This window comes from Myiozetetes cayanensis, unplaced genomic scaffold (assembly GCF_022539395.1).
Source record: "Myiozetetes cayanensis isolate MyiCay16 unplaced genomic scaffold, myiCay2020 scf5-8, whole genome shotgun sequence".
Taxonomy (NCBI): Eukaryota; Metazoa; Chordata; class Aves; order Passeriformes; family Tyrannidae; genus Myiozetetes; species Myiozetetes cayanensis.
The window spans coordinates 85,591,992-85,606,278 of NW_026087742.1; the positions used below are offsets into that span (position 1 = coordinate 85,591,992).

General features: G+C 36.4%; 1 protein-coding gene across 3 annotated transcripts in view; it reads left to right on the top strand.

The window, feature by feature from the left end:
- TMEM131 (transmembrane protein 131) overlaps window positions 1-14,287 on the top strand; it is a 92,414-nt gene that overhangs the window by 21,982 nt on the left and 56,145 nt on the right. For all 3 annotated transcript variants that reach the window (XM_050332219.1, XM_050332221.1, XM_050332220.1), the window contains exons 3-4: window positions 7,802-7,842; window positions 13,591-13,659. In XM_050332219.1, the coding sequence (XP_050188176.1) occupies window positions 7,802-7,842; window positions 13,591-13,659 (110 nt within the window). The remainder of the gene's footprint in view (window positions 1-7,801; window positions 7,843-13,590; window positions 13,660-14,287) is intronic.

A 14,287-nucleotide genomic window follows, 5' to 3' on the forward strand; every position in this document is an offset into this window, starting at 1 on the left:
GTGAAATACTCCTTATGTTTTTAATCATATTTTAACATTTTTATCATAAAAAAATAAATGAAATGTGTTGAAACATTGGGTTTTACCAGACTGAGAACAATTATTTATGAAAAAGCAGAAATCTTTAAATATTGAAGTAGAAAAGCATCACATTTGGCAAAAATAAACTGAGTGAAAATTTGATTAGTTCGTGTCAGTGGTTAACAGTAGCAAGGTAGAGACAGTACTTTTTGGGTGTGGACTTAAAGTTTGCGGTTTAGAAAGTGCTATACCATGTAGCTTTACCTTCCACCTTGCCAGAGCAAAAGTGAAAATTCTATTCTTTAGCATATGTGTTCAGATTAAAGGTTTATATCTAAATAAATTTGCACTACTTCTGTCCATGGGTTAAATTACTGTAATGAGGGAATTTTCTTATTTTTTCTATTCTTCACATGAATGAAACCCTTTAAGGATAAGGACTCAACAAATTTTTGATTTCTTCAGATAACTTATTTAGATCCTGAACATTGGGTAAAAATAGTATAATGTAAATGCAATGTAGGGCTTGGTTTTTCTCTTCAATAGCAGGTAGTTTACATGTGTCTGTATAATTTCTGTTTTAGATTTTTATTTGTCTATATGCTATTTAAAGTGTTGCATTTAATTGGGACATTAGTGCTCTGAGAGAGGACAGAGTGGTTCCTTCCCTGTGTAGTAACACTTGTTTTAGTAATTCCAGAATGAGTTGTAAGATTTTGACAGCATTTTATATGCTCGTATAGTTTGTATTTCACTGTACTCTCCAGACACGTTGTTTTCTTTAGTGTGCTACCAGTTAGTCACTTATTCCATTTCCAGTTTTAGATCTGAGCTCTCCTTCAGCTTAACTTCTCTTTGTCAGTGTCCGACCTCCATGTCCTGATTATTTGAACTCTTGTCCAGACCTGACAGATGCTTCAAGCTCCTGATGATGATGTCATCTGCAAATATTAGGAGGCCTGAAATAAAGCACAACTGTTGCTTTTAATAATTTATCCTTTTATGTTAAGCCAACATACTGTCTCATTTTTTGTGAACTTTTAAAAGTGGACAGTAAAGGGAAACTTATTTTTCTCAGAGCAAAATTTTCATTTGTCTTTAGCTCACAAAGTGCTGTTTCTCACGTCATTCCATTTGCTGTTAGAGCATTTACCTTGGGTATCTAATGTTCTTCTGCACAATGTAGTTGGGGCCACTATTTTCTAGACTGAGCAGGTTTTTATTCAGACTTCTGCATACGTAATAGTATTTTAAAATTCCTAAAGTGAGAAAGTGGTAAGACTTTTTAGTCAAATTCTTCTAACATGAATCTGCTGCAGTAATCTTAAGTGTATGAAATGATTTTTTACCAATAAACTCTTAGAAAATATTTTACTGATACTTACTGCTTTGCAGGATAACTGAAATAGGGGAAAAAAGAAAACCTGTGTGATTATATATACTTAATATGTATTTGTCATTGTTCATAAACTGCTGTTCACTGCTAGCCACAAAAACTGGTAATGAGAATTAAAATGGTCCTAAATGTCAAATGGACAGGACCTTAATATGACTTCCAGTGGCTTTGTAACACAGAAGCTGTGTTACAGAACCATTCAGTTCTGGTGTATCAACAACAGTGTTTTCAGGGAGTAGAGTCCAAGTGTAATTTTTAATTGACTCAGATTTTTATATTGTATATTGACTTCTTAACGGATTGTGATATGATCTCCATTGATATCTGTATAGCCAAACTACTGAGCTGCAGACTGTGTAAGTGGGAATAACGTGGCTGGGCCATTGACCTCCATGGGTGTGTTGTACAGTACAAAGTTCAGCTGGCAGTCGGTTACCTGTGATGGAGCTGAACCAAGGACAGGACTGCCTAATGTCTTCATTAGCAGCATGGATGATGGAGAGTATTCTCAGTGAGTTTGGAGATGGTAACAAATTGGGCAAAGTGGTTGTTGCACTGGAAGGCAAGGCTGCTATTCAGAGGGACTTTGGCAGGCTGACAAGAACCTCATGACATTCAGCTAAGGCAAGTGCAAGGCCTGCACCTGGGAGAGAACAACCCTGTGTGACAGCACAGGCTGGGCAGCAGCACCACAGGAAAGACATGGATACAACAGTTTGATACTAACTTGTCCATGTACTGCTGTAGCAAAGACAACTGCCCACTTACTGAACTGTATGAAGAAATATGGAGCCAGAAGATAAGGGGGGTGATTTCCCCCTCACACACACACCTGTGGGGCTGCAGCTGGAATACTGTGGCCAGTCTGGGCTACCTAGTACAAGGCAGGCACAGACATTCTAGAGCAGGCACAGCAGAGGGATACCAGAATGATCAGGAGGCTGAAGGGCTTCTCATGTTAGGATGTATTTCTTCAGCCTTTAGAAGAGAAGACCAGAAGGAAAACTGATTGTTGTGGGCCATGTAGAATTGACTGAAGCCAGGCTTTTCATTGTGCTCAGTGGGAGGATGAGAAGCTTTGGACACAGATTTCAGCATAATACACTCCAAAGCCATGTAAGAAAAAACCTTTTAAGCTTGAGGTGATCAGACACTTGACCAGGTTATTCAAAGAAGTTGTAGAGTTTGTGTCTTTTGAGATACCCAAAACACAATGACCCAAAGCTGTTAGCGACCTACACTAGACCTCCCCTAAGCAAGGGTTGACTCAATGGCCTCCAAAGCTTTCTTTCCCCTGTGTATGATTTTATAAAAGAATAAAAGCCATCTTAGTTCATTTTCCTTGCTTGTGAGCAGCTGAAATCCTTCAGAGGAATTGCCATCCCCAGGCTTTAGTTTAAAAATAATTAACTGGTACCCAGGAGTGACTGTTGCAAAGCCGGTGTCAATAGCGTGTGTTGCATCAGCTGAAGTCAAGGGATGTTTTTGTTTCCTTATGTGAGTTTGGGTCATGAAAGAGAATGGCAAGAGTGACTCAGTTCAGTCCACTTTCAGCTACCTTTCAGATTACAGCATTAATTTTTTTCATTACCTTAAGCAAGATATTCATCATTAATTATGTTTCTTTTAATTATACTACTTATTAGCATAGAGCTCATGAATGCAGCAATGAAGATTTAAGCTGCCATCTACATATTGGTTTTGTAGCTGTCTCTCAACACTTAGTTGCAAGCAGCACAGAGCTTTTCTACAAGAAGGAAGCAGCCTTACTATAAAATAGCAAGATGTAGAATGTTCTGAATGAGTCTTTCAGACTGTAACATTCTTTTAAATTAGTGTGGATACTCTTGTATGGAAATACAGAAAGCTTTGGTTATTGATAATTTTGTTAACATTAAAGAGAAATATTTGGTGCTCAGAAACCCCAGGTCTTGATTAAGAAAACCTCCCTGCTTTGCCCCCACGGTCCTTGTATAAGACTTTTGAGCTCTGATTTAGCTGTCTAAACATAAGTAACCAGTGCTATTTGAGATGTCCTGGGCTATCCTGGAGATTTACGTGGACCTGGCAGATATGGCACAGGGCATAGGAGAAACTGTCCTGGATGTCAGTCTGAGATCAGGCAAGTTGCCCTAGGACATTTATCTGAAGTGGGAGGGGATGCCTATGTTTAGATAACCAAGTGTAGTGACAGGTAATATGACCTCTTACCAATAAGTGAAGAATAGCTATTATAAAAAAATTGTGAGATGTTAAAATTGACTTGGTGGTTGTGATTGATTTTTTGGTGCTATTTTTTGACTTTTATGTTCTGGCTAAAGCTAACAACTTTAATTTTAGAGACAATTTCAGGCTATAAGGTGTGTTTTGAGTCTCCCTTGTGTGCAAGATATCTGGTGTCTTCCACAACTATACTGTGTCTGTAAAGTGTTCATTGAGGTACAGATTCTCTGTGAAATCTTTCTTGAGGATATGAGGCTCTGGAAAGAAACTATTCCAAGTCTTGAAACCGGTGCTGCCTGACTGCCTTCAGGTTTTCTAACTTATTGTACAAGTTTTTTCAAGATCTTTATTCTGAAATCCCTTTGATTTATAGTTTAATCTTTCTAGGGTTATATAAGAGATAAACTAAAGCATGAAACTGTTAGTAGCAACAGCCTAAATGTTATATGCTATCTTTAAATTAAAAAAAAAATCATCTGTCTTCAAGACTTGAACACATCCTTTTGGGTGGAAGGATTAGGCTAGATATTAGGAAGAAATTTTTTACAGAGAGAGTAATCAGACATTGGAATGGGCTGCCCAAGGAGGTGGTGGATTCACCGTCCCTGGAGGTTTTTAAGATGAGACTGGATGTGGCACTGAGTGCCATGGTCTAGTAACTGTGGCAGTGTTGGATCAGGGCTTGGACTTGGAGGTCTTTTCTGACCCGATTGATTCTATGATTATAAATGCCCAGTGCTGTTAAGAGGTACTGGTAATTTTTTCTCTCCTGCTTATTTTTCCCACTCAGTTGTATATTTGTACTGTTTCTTTTGTGCTGACCTTAGTTTTTGTTGTTAGGCATTTGGATTGGGATATTAATCCAGTTGAAGGTTTTTCCCCTGTAACTTGGTTTATTATGTATCTTGAAACATTAATAGTGTGCATAAGCAGCCTATGTCCTGATCTGTACATTGCAATATTTTGTTATTTGCATGTTCCTCCAGTACAGATAAGATACAATAAATGTTTCATATAAATTGTATTTTGCCAGTGCTGGTTTTTTACAATGTGTCCTTTGCAGACGAAAAGACTAAGCTGTATTAATTACAGAGCATAATGTTATTTGTCTTTTCCTGATGAACAGACAGTATTAAACAAAACCTACACTTTAAATAGTGGATTAATCAGACACATGGTTTTACTTCCTGGCATTTATGTTTCACAGTTTTGTGCAGTCATACAGAAAAAATAGCATGCTAGACTGTAGTACAATAGGTCCACAATTATACTTGAAGATCAAATTTTAAAAAATAGTATTTGGGACTTGTAACTGAACACAGTTGTATGTTTTTGTTTACTGCACAACTCAAAAGATTGACGTGTAATAAAAATGAGTGATAATTATAGAAACTGCCACATGAGATTTATTTTTGGTTCAGTTCCATGATGCTATGGCTGCTGAAGTTGGTATGCTATTTCTTTGCTCTTGGTTGACCCCGATCCAAAGTCCAAACAAACTTAAAAAGCCCCAACAAATTCCATACAACAAATTACCCACCAAGAACATCAAACAAACCAGAAAGCAAACAGCTTCTGCTCAAAATACAGAAAGTGTCATTAAAATTAATTAGTACTTTTTCTTGTTTAATAAACATCTGGAAGCAAAACCCAGGCATTTCCTTGTAAGTGAATCTTTGATAGATTTTTGCTCTTAAATATGTTTGAGGTTTATGAGTTATAACAGAGTGATTTGTGATTTTAAACTTGATCTACAGATATTAGACTTAAAATTTTCATAGCAAATTTGTAATTTCAGAACTAGAGGGGAAAACCTTGAGTGTTCAGTCAGATAATTTAACTTCCAACAGTTAATGACAACCATGGCTATTTAGTAGTTGCTCTTTTGTCCATTATTTGTATTTCCATTTGTTTCTGTATTTATCTGGAGTTTAATGTGATCCTCACTGCCCTCTGTCTAAAAGTTGGCCTGGGTGGAGTCTTAGATTGAGACTAAAATTAGGAGTATTGGCTGTAAATTATGATCCTTAAGAGCACAGATGATGAACAACTTTCTTTATGAAATAATTTAAAACAGACTAGAAAATGCTGTCTTGTTAGAGCCAAAACTAATTGTCAAGGATGGGACAGTGTTGGCAACGGCTATTTTAGGTGCCCTGTCATAGGATCTGAACCTGTTAGCTCCATCATCTGACTGTCAGGTAATTGCTGGTGATTTAATTATGTGCTTTGGTTATGTTTTCAAACAGAAAAAGAAATATTGAAAGGAAGCTTTTATTTAATTGCAGTGAATAATGCACTTTCAAGGGCATTGGTAAAGATTAGAGAGTGTTTCATGTATCTGTTAACTTCACAGAGTAAGTGTGGCTGTTGTGGTCTAACCCCATCCAGCAGCTAAGCCCCACAGAGATACTTGCTCACTTTCCCACATGCAATAGGAGAGAGAATCTGAAGAGTAAATAAAAGTGAGAAAACTCTTGTGTTGAGATAAAGACAGTTTAATAGGTAAAGGAAAATAAAGAATTCACAAAAACATTTTTCTTCTTTCTTCGTTTTAGTTGAATTTCTCTTACAGCCTGTTATAAACTGTTTCAGAATAGTAAGTATTTACTTATATCTTACTGGAAGTAGAAAATGAAGTGTGACATCAAAAATTAGGAAGCTGAGCTAAAAGCTTATCAGTATGTGAGGAGTATACCTTAGCTATGAAAACGTGGAAACTTTTGCAAGCCAGTGCACTCTACTGCAAAGTGTAATTTCATGTGAATGCCTTTCTGCAATGTCACTTCAGCAAGGCAGTCTGACTCTCTATTTCAGAGGCTTTAAACAAAAAAAATCTAATTATTGCTCTGCCTAGACTTTCAAAATTGCAAATGAATCCTCACGTTACAAACAGATTAGCTTTATTTTACAATGGTAAATAATACATTTCCAGCTTTCTTCAGTTTGATGCAAATTGGAGGGTGAATAAAGCAACTAATTTAATTCTCAATCTGAAACTACTTAGATTTACAATCTAGACTTGATCCTTGACGTGAATCAAGCACTAATGTTTGTAGACTGTGATTTAATAGTAGTAATAAAATTTCCAAAAAGTGCCTTCAAAAAGCAAAAATAAAAAATCCTCTAATAAAATGTATTTTAAATAAAGATAATCGAAAAAAACCCTATTTAAAAATACTTTTATCTTAGGAAAAACAAAAAAAGGAAGTATAATTTGTAGGAGAAATAGAAATCAATGAAGTGTCCAGCTAAGGGACTTGACTTTTAGTTCTGAAATGAGATGTGACCAATTTGCATTCCCCTTGCAAACAAGCAACATCCTTATACTAGAGGTGAACTTGGAAGAGCCAAGGTGCACCACAGACTTTATCAGACCTGTAAACTTTCTTCCCACTCTCAGGAGATAAATATTCAGCTTGGCCATGAAATTTGTAAGAGGAGGACTAAAATCCTCAATTTGATCTCCAAATCCTGTGGGAAGACAGGAGTTTTCAAAGGCAGGTGTGTTTAAACGTTAGCTGTATCAGGACAACATTCCATATGCAGCCTTCGAGGCCAGTTGGTATTTCTTATACAAGGGTAAACTAATTGGAAATCCCTGGACAACCTAACCTCCTTGTTTTCAGGTAATTAACCGTAATGTCCAGCAGAGTGGAAGGAAAGGTATGAATAATAGAGGCTAGGAGATCATTAGGAGAGGAGATGAAGTTTCCTAGTCAAATGGAGATTATAGCCTTCTTTGTTTTCTAGGTGTTAAATTACATCAGTGAGATAATTGCTTGACTGTTACTTGGTTTATATGCTTTTCTTTTTTATTAGTTTCTTACATCTGTGCTAGATTTTTCTTTTGTTTTATACAGTGTTATGATTTCCTGGGCTTTTTACTTCTCTGGATTTTTAAGTTGTTAAGTTGCTGGTTGTTTTACAGTTTGTAGGAATTCTTACTACTGGAAGTGACCGCAGTTCTTATCATGGGCCAAACAGTCTTTCAGTGGAGGCTTGATTTCTTTAATTGGAAAAAGCCAATTTGCATTTTCTGCTCCAGATCAGAACTTCTTTTGTCTTTCAGGGTTTGATCTACTAACTCGGGGCAGTTGGGCAGTTATACAGGAAGTATAGTGCTGTCAATGTCTTAAAAGTTTTTTTTTTCTTTTACAGACTGAGACAACTTTAGGCCTCAGTTCATATCAACAGAAAAGGTAAGCATATTTCTAAAAGTTTATATAGACTTTAATTGCAAGATTTGTGGTACTTTTCATAAGAATAATAAAGTTTTAGTGTAAAGAAGATCAAATACAATTTGTGCTTTTTTTTTTTTTTAACTATTTTTCTCATGTGAAGGAAATGAAACTAAAATGTAAACTAGTTTTTAATATTGGGCAGCTAAATCATAAAATGGCAGAACAGTTTGGGTTGGAAGGGACCTTAAAGATCATTTAGTTCCAGACCCCCTGCCCTGGGCAGGGATACCTTCTACTATACCGGGTGTCTCAAAGCCCCATCCAGCCTGGCCTTGAACATTTTCAGGGGTGGGGCATCCACAGCTTCTCTGGGCAACCTGTTCCAGTGTCTCACCACCCTCACAGTAAAGAATTTCTTCCTAATATCTAATCTAAACCTTCCCTCCTTCAGTTTAAGGTCATTCCCCCTTGTCCTGTCACTACATGCACTTGTGAAAAGTCCCTCCCCAGCTGAACAACCCATGGCCCTGTCCCATCCTCTTCCATCCCAAAGACATAATCTGTTATCAAAGAACTTGGCATGTATAATATCTGAGAAGGAAAATAAGTGGCCCTTTTTTACCCTGTTCCCTAATTTTTCTTTAGAGAATCATCAGATATTCTTGTTTATTAATGAGTACATTGAACAGTAATAATGAAGCTTGTTTCTTGTACAATAACATTAAACAAATCGTCATGGTGTACTTTCAGTAAATACAACTATGTTTTTTCCATGAGGCTGTTTCCTGTTACTTCTCAGAAAATCTAGTAAAAGAACTATTCTTTTTTTTTTCATTTTGGATTAATTCTTATTTTGCTATGTGTATAGTTGCTTAAATGTGGGCTTAAGTTCCTTCTTTTTGCAAGTTTTGAAAAATGTCTGAAATCTCTAGCTGTGGACAGGAACATAAACAACTGTAGCTATGTGCTGCAGTATGTCAATCAGATTGCAGATGTGAGAACATGAATTTATAGGAATGGCAATTGAACTTAACTGTGATTAGTGTATTTTGCCTTGGATAGAGCCATACTTTATGTGGATACTTTAAAAATGGAATAGTGTTTTGTTTAAATCATCATGTCTCAATGGCAGAAAGTGCAAATATTGGCATCTAGTGCAATATGTGCAATATTTTTGTCTCCCAGAAAACAACTGAATTTGGTGGTTCTTGAGTTTGAGGCCATGGATTAGATTTGCCTCCAGGATTTTTTATTCTAATTTCTCAACTAAGAAGATTACTTTCTGTGTTGGAAATTTCAGTGTTCTAGAATGTGTTCTATTAAAACACTAGTTAAGATACTTGAAAAATCTCCAGGTCTGCCAGGAAAGCAGTCCATTCCACTTCAGAGTCCTGGTCTATTTGGGGTTCAGTCACAACGTGATAAATGATCTACACTGCAGACTCTTCTGTGCCATGTTACATAGTAAATACCCAATTTGCTGCCTGTCTGTTAGTGGGTTTGCATGAACCTTTCCTTTATGCGTTTTTTTTAGGTGACTTTTTTCAATGTCATTGCTAAAGCCAGTACTTCTCTAGATGATTTCTCTTTGTCCTTAATAGAGGTTATAATATCTTTTTATTGGTGTAGCTTGCAGATGTTTCTTTCCTATTTAGACAGTTTATTCAGTTCTTTGATCTGCTTTTCAGCACTAATTGGAAGGAGGGAAATGAACTAGAAGTTTAATTTTTGCTCTTGCCCATGGTCAGGTTACAGTGTATCTATTCAAACTTCTCCCTGTTCTTTCCCCACCCTTTCCTCAGACAGCCCACCCCCCAACTAGGAATTGTTAGCTTTGAAGTTTAATGCCTAATATCATGAGTATGTTTTCCTGATACAGGATTAATGTTGGCATAACTGAGCCAATCACTGTCTGGGTAGTTATGGAAAAAAATTTGTTGCTAGTCTTTATTTGTGTGCATTTGTAGCAGTGGCTGCTGTCAGATAGTGAAGTGGTCAATTGTTTTGTGGGAGTCCAGTGTCTCACTGAGGCAGTAATTAATACCCATATTTCTAAAATAATTTTAACTATAAAATTCAAAACACATTTTCTGATATATGCAGCTCAGCCTTATTTTTAAATATTAACGAGTTGTGGTTGCATTCAGGTTACTTACAGAACATTTTTAGCTAAAAGAGTCCTTGTGGTGGCTCTTTCTAAGATATTCTGGCACAAAAAGCACCCACTGTGAGGTATTTTTCATTTTAAAAGGTCAATTGTTATTTTTAGAAACACTTTTATTTGATTTCGTGGTAATAGGAATAAAGTATCAGCTTTTTAAGAGGCTGTGTTGCTAAATAAAGTCATAAGATCTCTTTCTGTTCCACGGTTTGATGCTGTTGTCTATATTCCTTCACAATTTATGGCACAGGAGAGGAAATAAAACCCTTTAAACTACTGGTAAAGTAATGTGGGAAAAATATATGTAGAGTATGCTGAGATTTGAATTTTCTACAGTAGCAGTTAAAGATGTTACAGATAAGATTCCACAGAGCACAGACCTCCTCCAGAAATCCCAGAACAGCTAGAAAGGTAATGTGAGGATACAGAGCAACAGTTGCTTCCCAACTTTGCAGAAATCTTTAAATACTGTATTTGACAGCATTTTCTTGGTCTCCAAATGCAAAGATGTACATGGATTATCTAAAATTATCAGTGCCCTAGTAGTCTGTGATAAACAGCAAAGCGTTACAGAAGTGCTGCAGAATGTCCTTAAGATGGATGAATACTGTGGCTCAGCAGAGATGGACATCCATATCACCCACAGTCTTTTCAGGCATTAATTTTTACCATTTTATAACTGCGTCTGTGACTAACTTTATTGAGATATGAAGCTGCACTTCAGTGAATTGCATCTGATAGTAGATTGCTTCTGGGTAGTAGCAATACAGTAGTTGGTAGTTGAGGTAAATGCCCACTCACTTGGATGACAGTGTGGATGGAACAGTGAGGATGATGATCATGGTGGGGACTGCATGTAGTTCACTCTCAAGTCTCATTCTTAAAATCAAAATTGTTGCAGAAGGATAAAGGTGTTGAGACTATTTAAATTATAGGTTCAGATGACTGCAGCTTGCTGAAAGGTATCAGTAGTCCTCTCTTCTGCATGCATCTTTTCTTTTTCATGTTTTTGTCCTTGACTTTAAAAGTTAGAGAACTTCCAGGAGTAGGGAAGGAAAAATGTTTAAATTGTGATATAAGACTGGGAGCCATAGTTCTACATGCATACAATAGTAATTAACTGAATGTCATTATACTGTAAAGTTGCCCTACCCATGGGTGTATCCAGCCTTCGGTGAGCAAGTGCCTAGCAGAGCAGACATTATCATCATTTTCTAGTCTGCTGCAAGTTGACTCATGTTGGGCCTTTCAGTATGCAAAGTTTGGGAATTCCAATATTGCCTGTTCCCATTTGAATCTTATTACAGTTGTTGCTTCTATTACAATAGTTGGCATTCATGATGATGTCGCTGCCTTAACCAAATTTTAACCATTTTAACATTCTATGCTGTCTGACTGGCTCTCCAGGATAATATAGCTCTGTGGTCTGAGAAAATGTTGCCTAAGCTTTTCATATATGTGGAGAATTGTGTATGTTCTGATAGGTCAAGTTACTCTTGACAGTATTTTCAATGCATTTGAAATAAAGGTATTAATTATTGCTTTCGTAAATATTGTAAATTTTTCTAATAACTTGTCCATAAGAGGAATTTGTGCCTTTTTACTAATAATAACCAATAAAAAAGAGGTGCTGCCTGACCATTCAGAGTTTTTCAATTTGGAAGAAATTGACAGAATTATTTTTAAAATCACTATCAAAGAATGATCTCTGTTTAGTGTTATCTTGACAGTGAAGGTACATGAGGTTTTTTTTGTCCATTTTCATTTATAACCGCACTCTAAATGGTTTTCAAAATTGTACCATAAACTTTGAAGTCATACTATCCCCTTGTTTTGCTCTTTCAAAATATCACTGTCCAATGTTTTTGTAAACTTTATTTTGTTGTGTTTGTTCTGTGAGGTTAGATTTTAGCCTGAGAAGGCTAAATGGTATTGTTTGGCAACTGTAATGAGTCAGTAGCACTCAGTAGTAGCAAAAATTGTAATTTTTTTGTATATCTGAACAGTTGTTCCTATTTATGTCCTAAACCTTTACTTTTGTCGTGTTGTGATCTGCATACACGTGGCATCTGTGTGCACACACACATAGAGAACGGTGTACTAAAGCTGACTGACTATGCCTGTTCCTGCCCTGAGAGTGTTTTACTTCTTTTGTGTGGATAAAGCTGTTTTTAATGACTAATCTCAAAGTAGGATTAAAGATGCTTCGACATGCAAATTTATGGACCTGTAAATTGATCAGCATGCATAGGTTCAGTTGTGGAGTTTGAGTGTATCATTGAGACATTGTATTTTTATTTAAAAAGCTTCTGGCTTGTTACACTGGTTTTTTGCCCAGATCCCGGCTGTCAGAGGATACAGTTGTCACGCGCTGTTCTTAAATTTTTACTCCTGTAAATAGCTTTCTTGTTGAAGTGGTTCTGCAGTATGGAAAGATGTGAATTTGATCAGTAATTAGTTTTCCTGGAGTTACGCTGAATGGAATTGGATTGATTGAGCTCAAGGCCTCAGCTTTCCTAAGGAGAGCTGCATGTGCCTGCCCCTTCCATTTCCTGGCTGCTACCTCTGTTGAGGCAGCCCTTGGTCTTGAGCCTTTCAGGGGCCATTGATTTTGAGCTATTCTTTAGCCTTTCCTGTTTGGTTTTGTGTTTTGGGTGGTTTTTTATGGCTTTGTTTGTTTGTTTGTTTTTTATTTTTTTTACATTATTGTCTCCCGATTTTGTTATATTATAGGAATACAATTTTTACTCAGCCCAAAATAAAGTGTTACAGAATTAGAGAGATACTTGAGTGTGGTCACAATCACATCATTTTGAATTAAAAAAATGTTTCAGTCAATGAAACTGCTTTGTATTTTTTTTTTCTTACAATTTCTGTTGTGGGTTATTGATTGATTGTGCTTTGTATAACTGTACTGGTAAAATAAATGGTAGGAGTTGCTTCCAGGTACTTTGTTTTCTTCCTTGCTGGATTGTTTGAGTGCTATTTAAGTTTTGGTCTTCATCTACTGGAAGTCTCCTGAAGAGTTCCCAGTGGGAGGGTAGTATAGGTAAAGCTAAAGAATGTTTCTAGAGCAGAGTCATCATCCTCAGGATATTGCGAATTTTGAACAGTATATATATGGGCTGTTTTCTCCTGTATGGCCTCAGTGCCATCAAATGGGCCTGAGATCGTTTACGTACTAATATAGATGTAGCTAGAGAAACTCATTATGTGTACATAAATTACTGTTAGACATTGGACAATATCCAAAACATCTTTCACAGCAATGTTTGAACATTTCTGTGAAAGGTGATGTAAACCTATTTAGCATACTGTTTCACTTAGCCATCCTTTTATAGATGAAAAGTTTACACTTCAAATTGGGCCCATTTTAAAGATATGTAATCTTACATAATCTTCTTTGGAGACACCTCATAATCATGTAAGTGCCTGGTAAAATTACAGTATTCTGACTCGATGAGTTTGTTTTGTTTGTTTCTTCTTTTCACTTAGTTGCCCTATTAGTATTAATGAATGTTTTGCTAAGGAATGGCTAGTTGAAATGTGAAGGGAACAAAAATGTATCAGTACTATCTTTTACAGCATTTCAATTTTTCTTGCAGTGTATCCCTGTATCGGGGAAATTGCCGACCCCTCCGGTTTGAGCCACCAATGCTGGATTTCCATGAACAGTAAGTTGAAAAGGTCTTCTGATCTGTTTAGTTAGACAATAAAAAATTTTAAAAAACCACAAAAAACCAACACACAAACAAACAAAAAAACCAAACCAAACCAAAAAAAAAAAAAACAAAAACAAAAAAAAACCCAAATGAAAGAAAACAAAACCACCCAAAAATCAACCCAAACCAAACCCAGCTGGGGTGAGTGGATGGGACCCCTAAACAAACAAAAACTGAAAAATCCCCAAACAAGCAACAAGAGCATTTAAAGTGGATGGAGCTGGTGGAGAAGGTTGTATATATAATTTGCATTAGTAGATTGTAAGTGTAATTGACCTACATGTTCTAGAAAGTTGGTGTACTCGGTTTTAAACATTATATAGTGATTTGTCAGCTGCCATGGTTTTGGTGGTGTAGGTACTTGTACTTACTTTTTAGATACTTGTACAGCTGCACCGTGGAGCAGACAGTTTTAAGTCTAGAACTTACCATACTGAGGTGAGATTACCTTTCTGTTTGTATGTAACTCAACATCAGGGACTATCTACTCTAGCACGTGCATTTTACTATTGCTTTGGTGGCAAAAAGCCTGGCAGTGGATCTGCACTTGTTAGAATAGTAATGTCAAGTTGTGAAAATA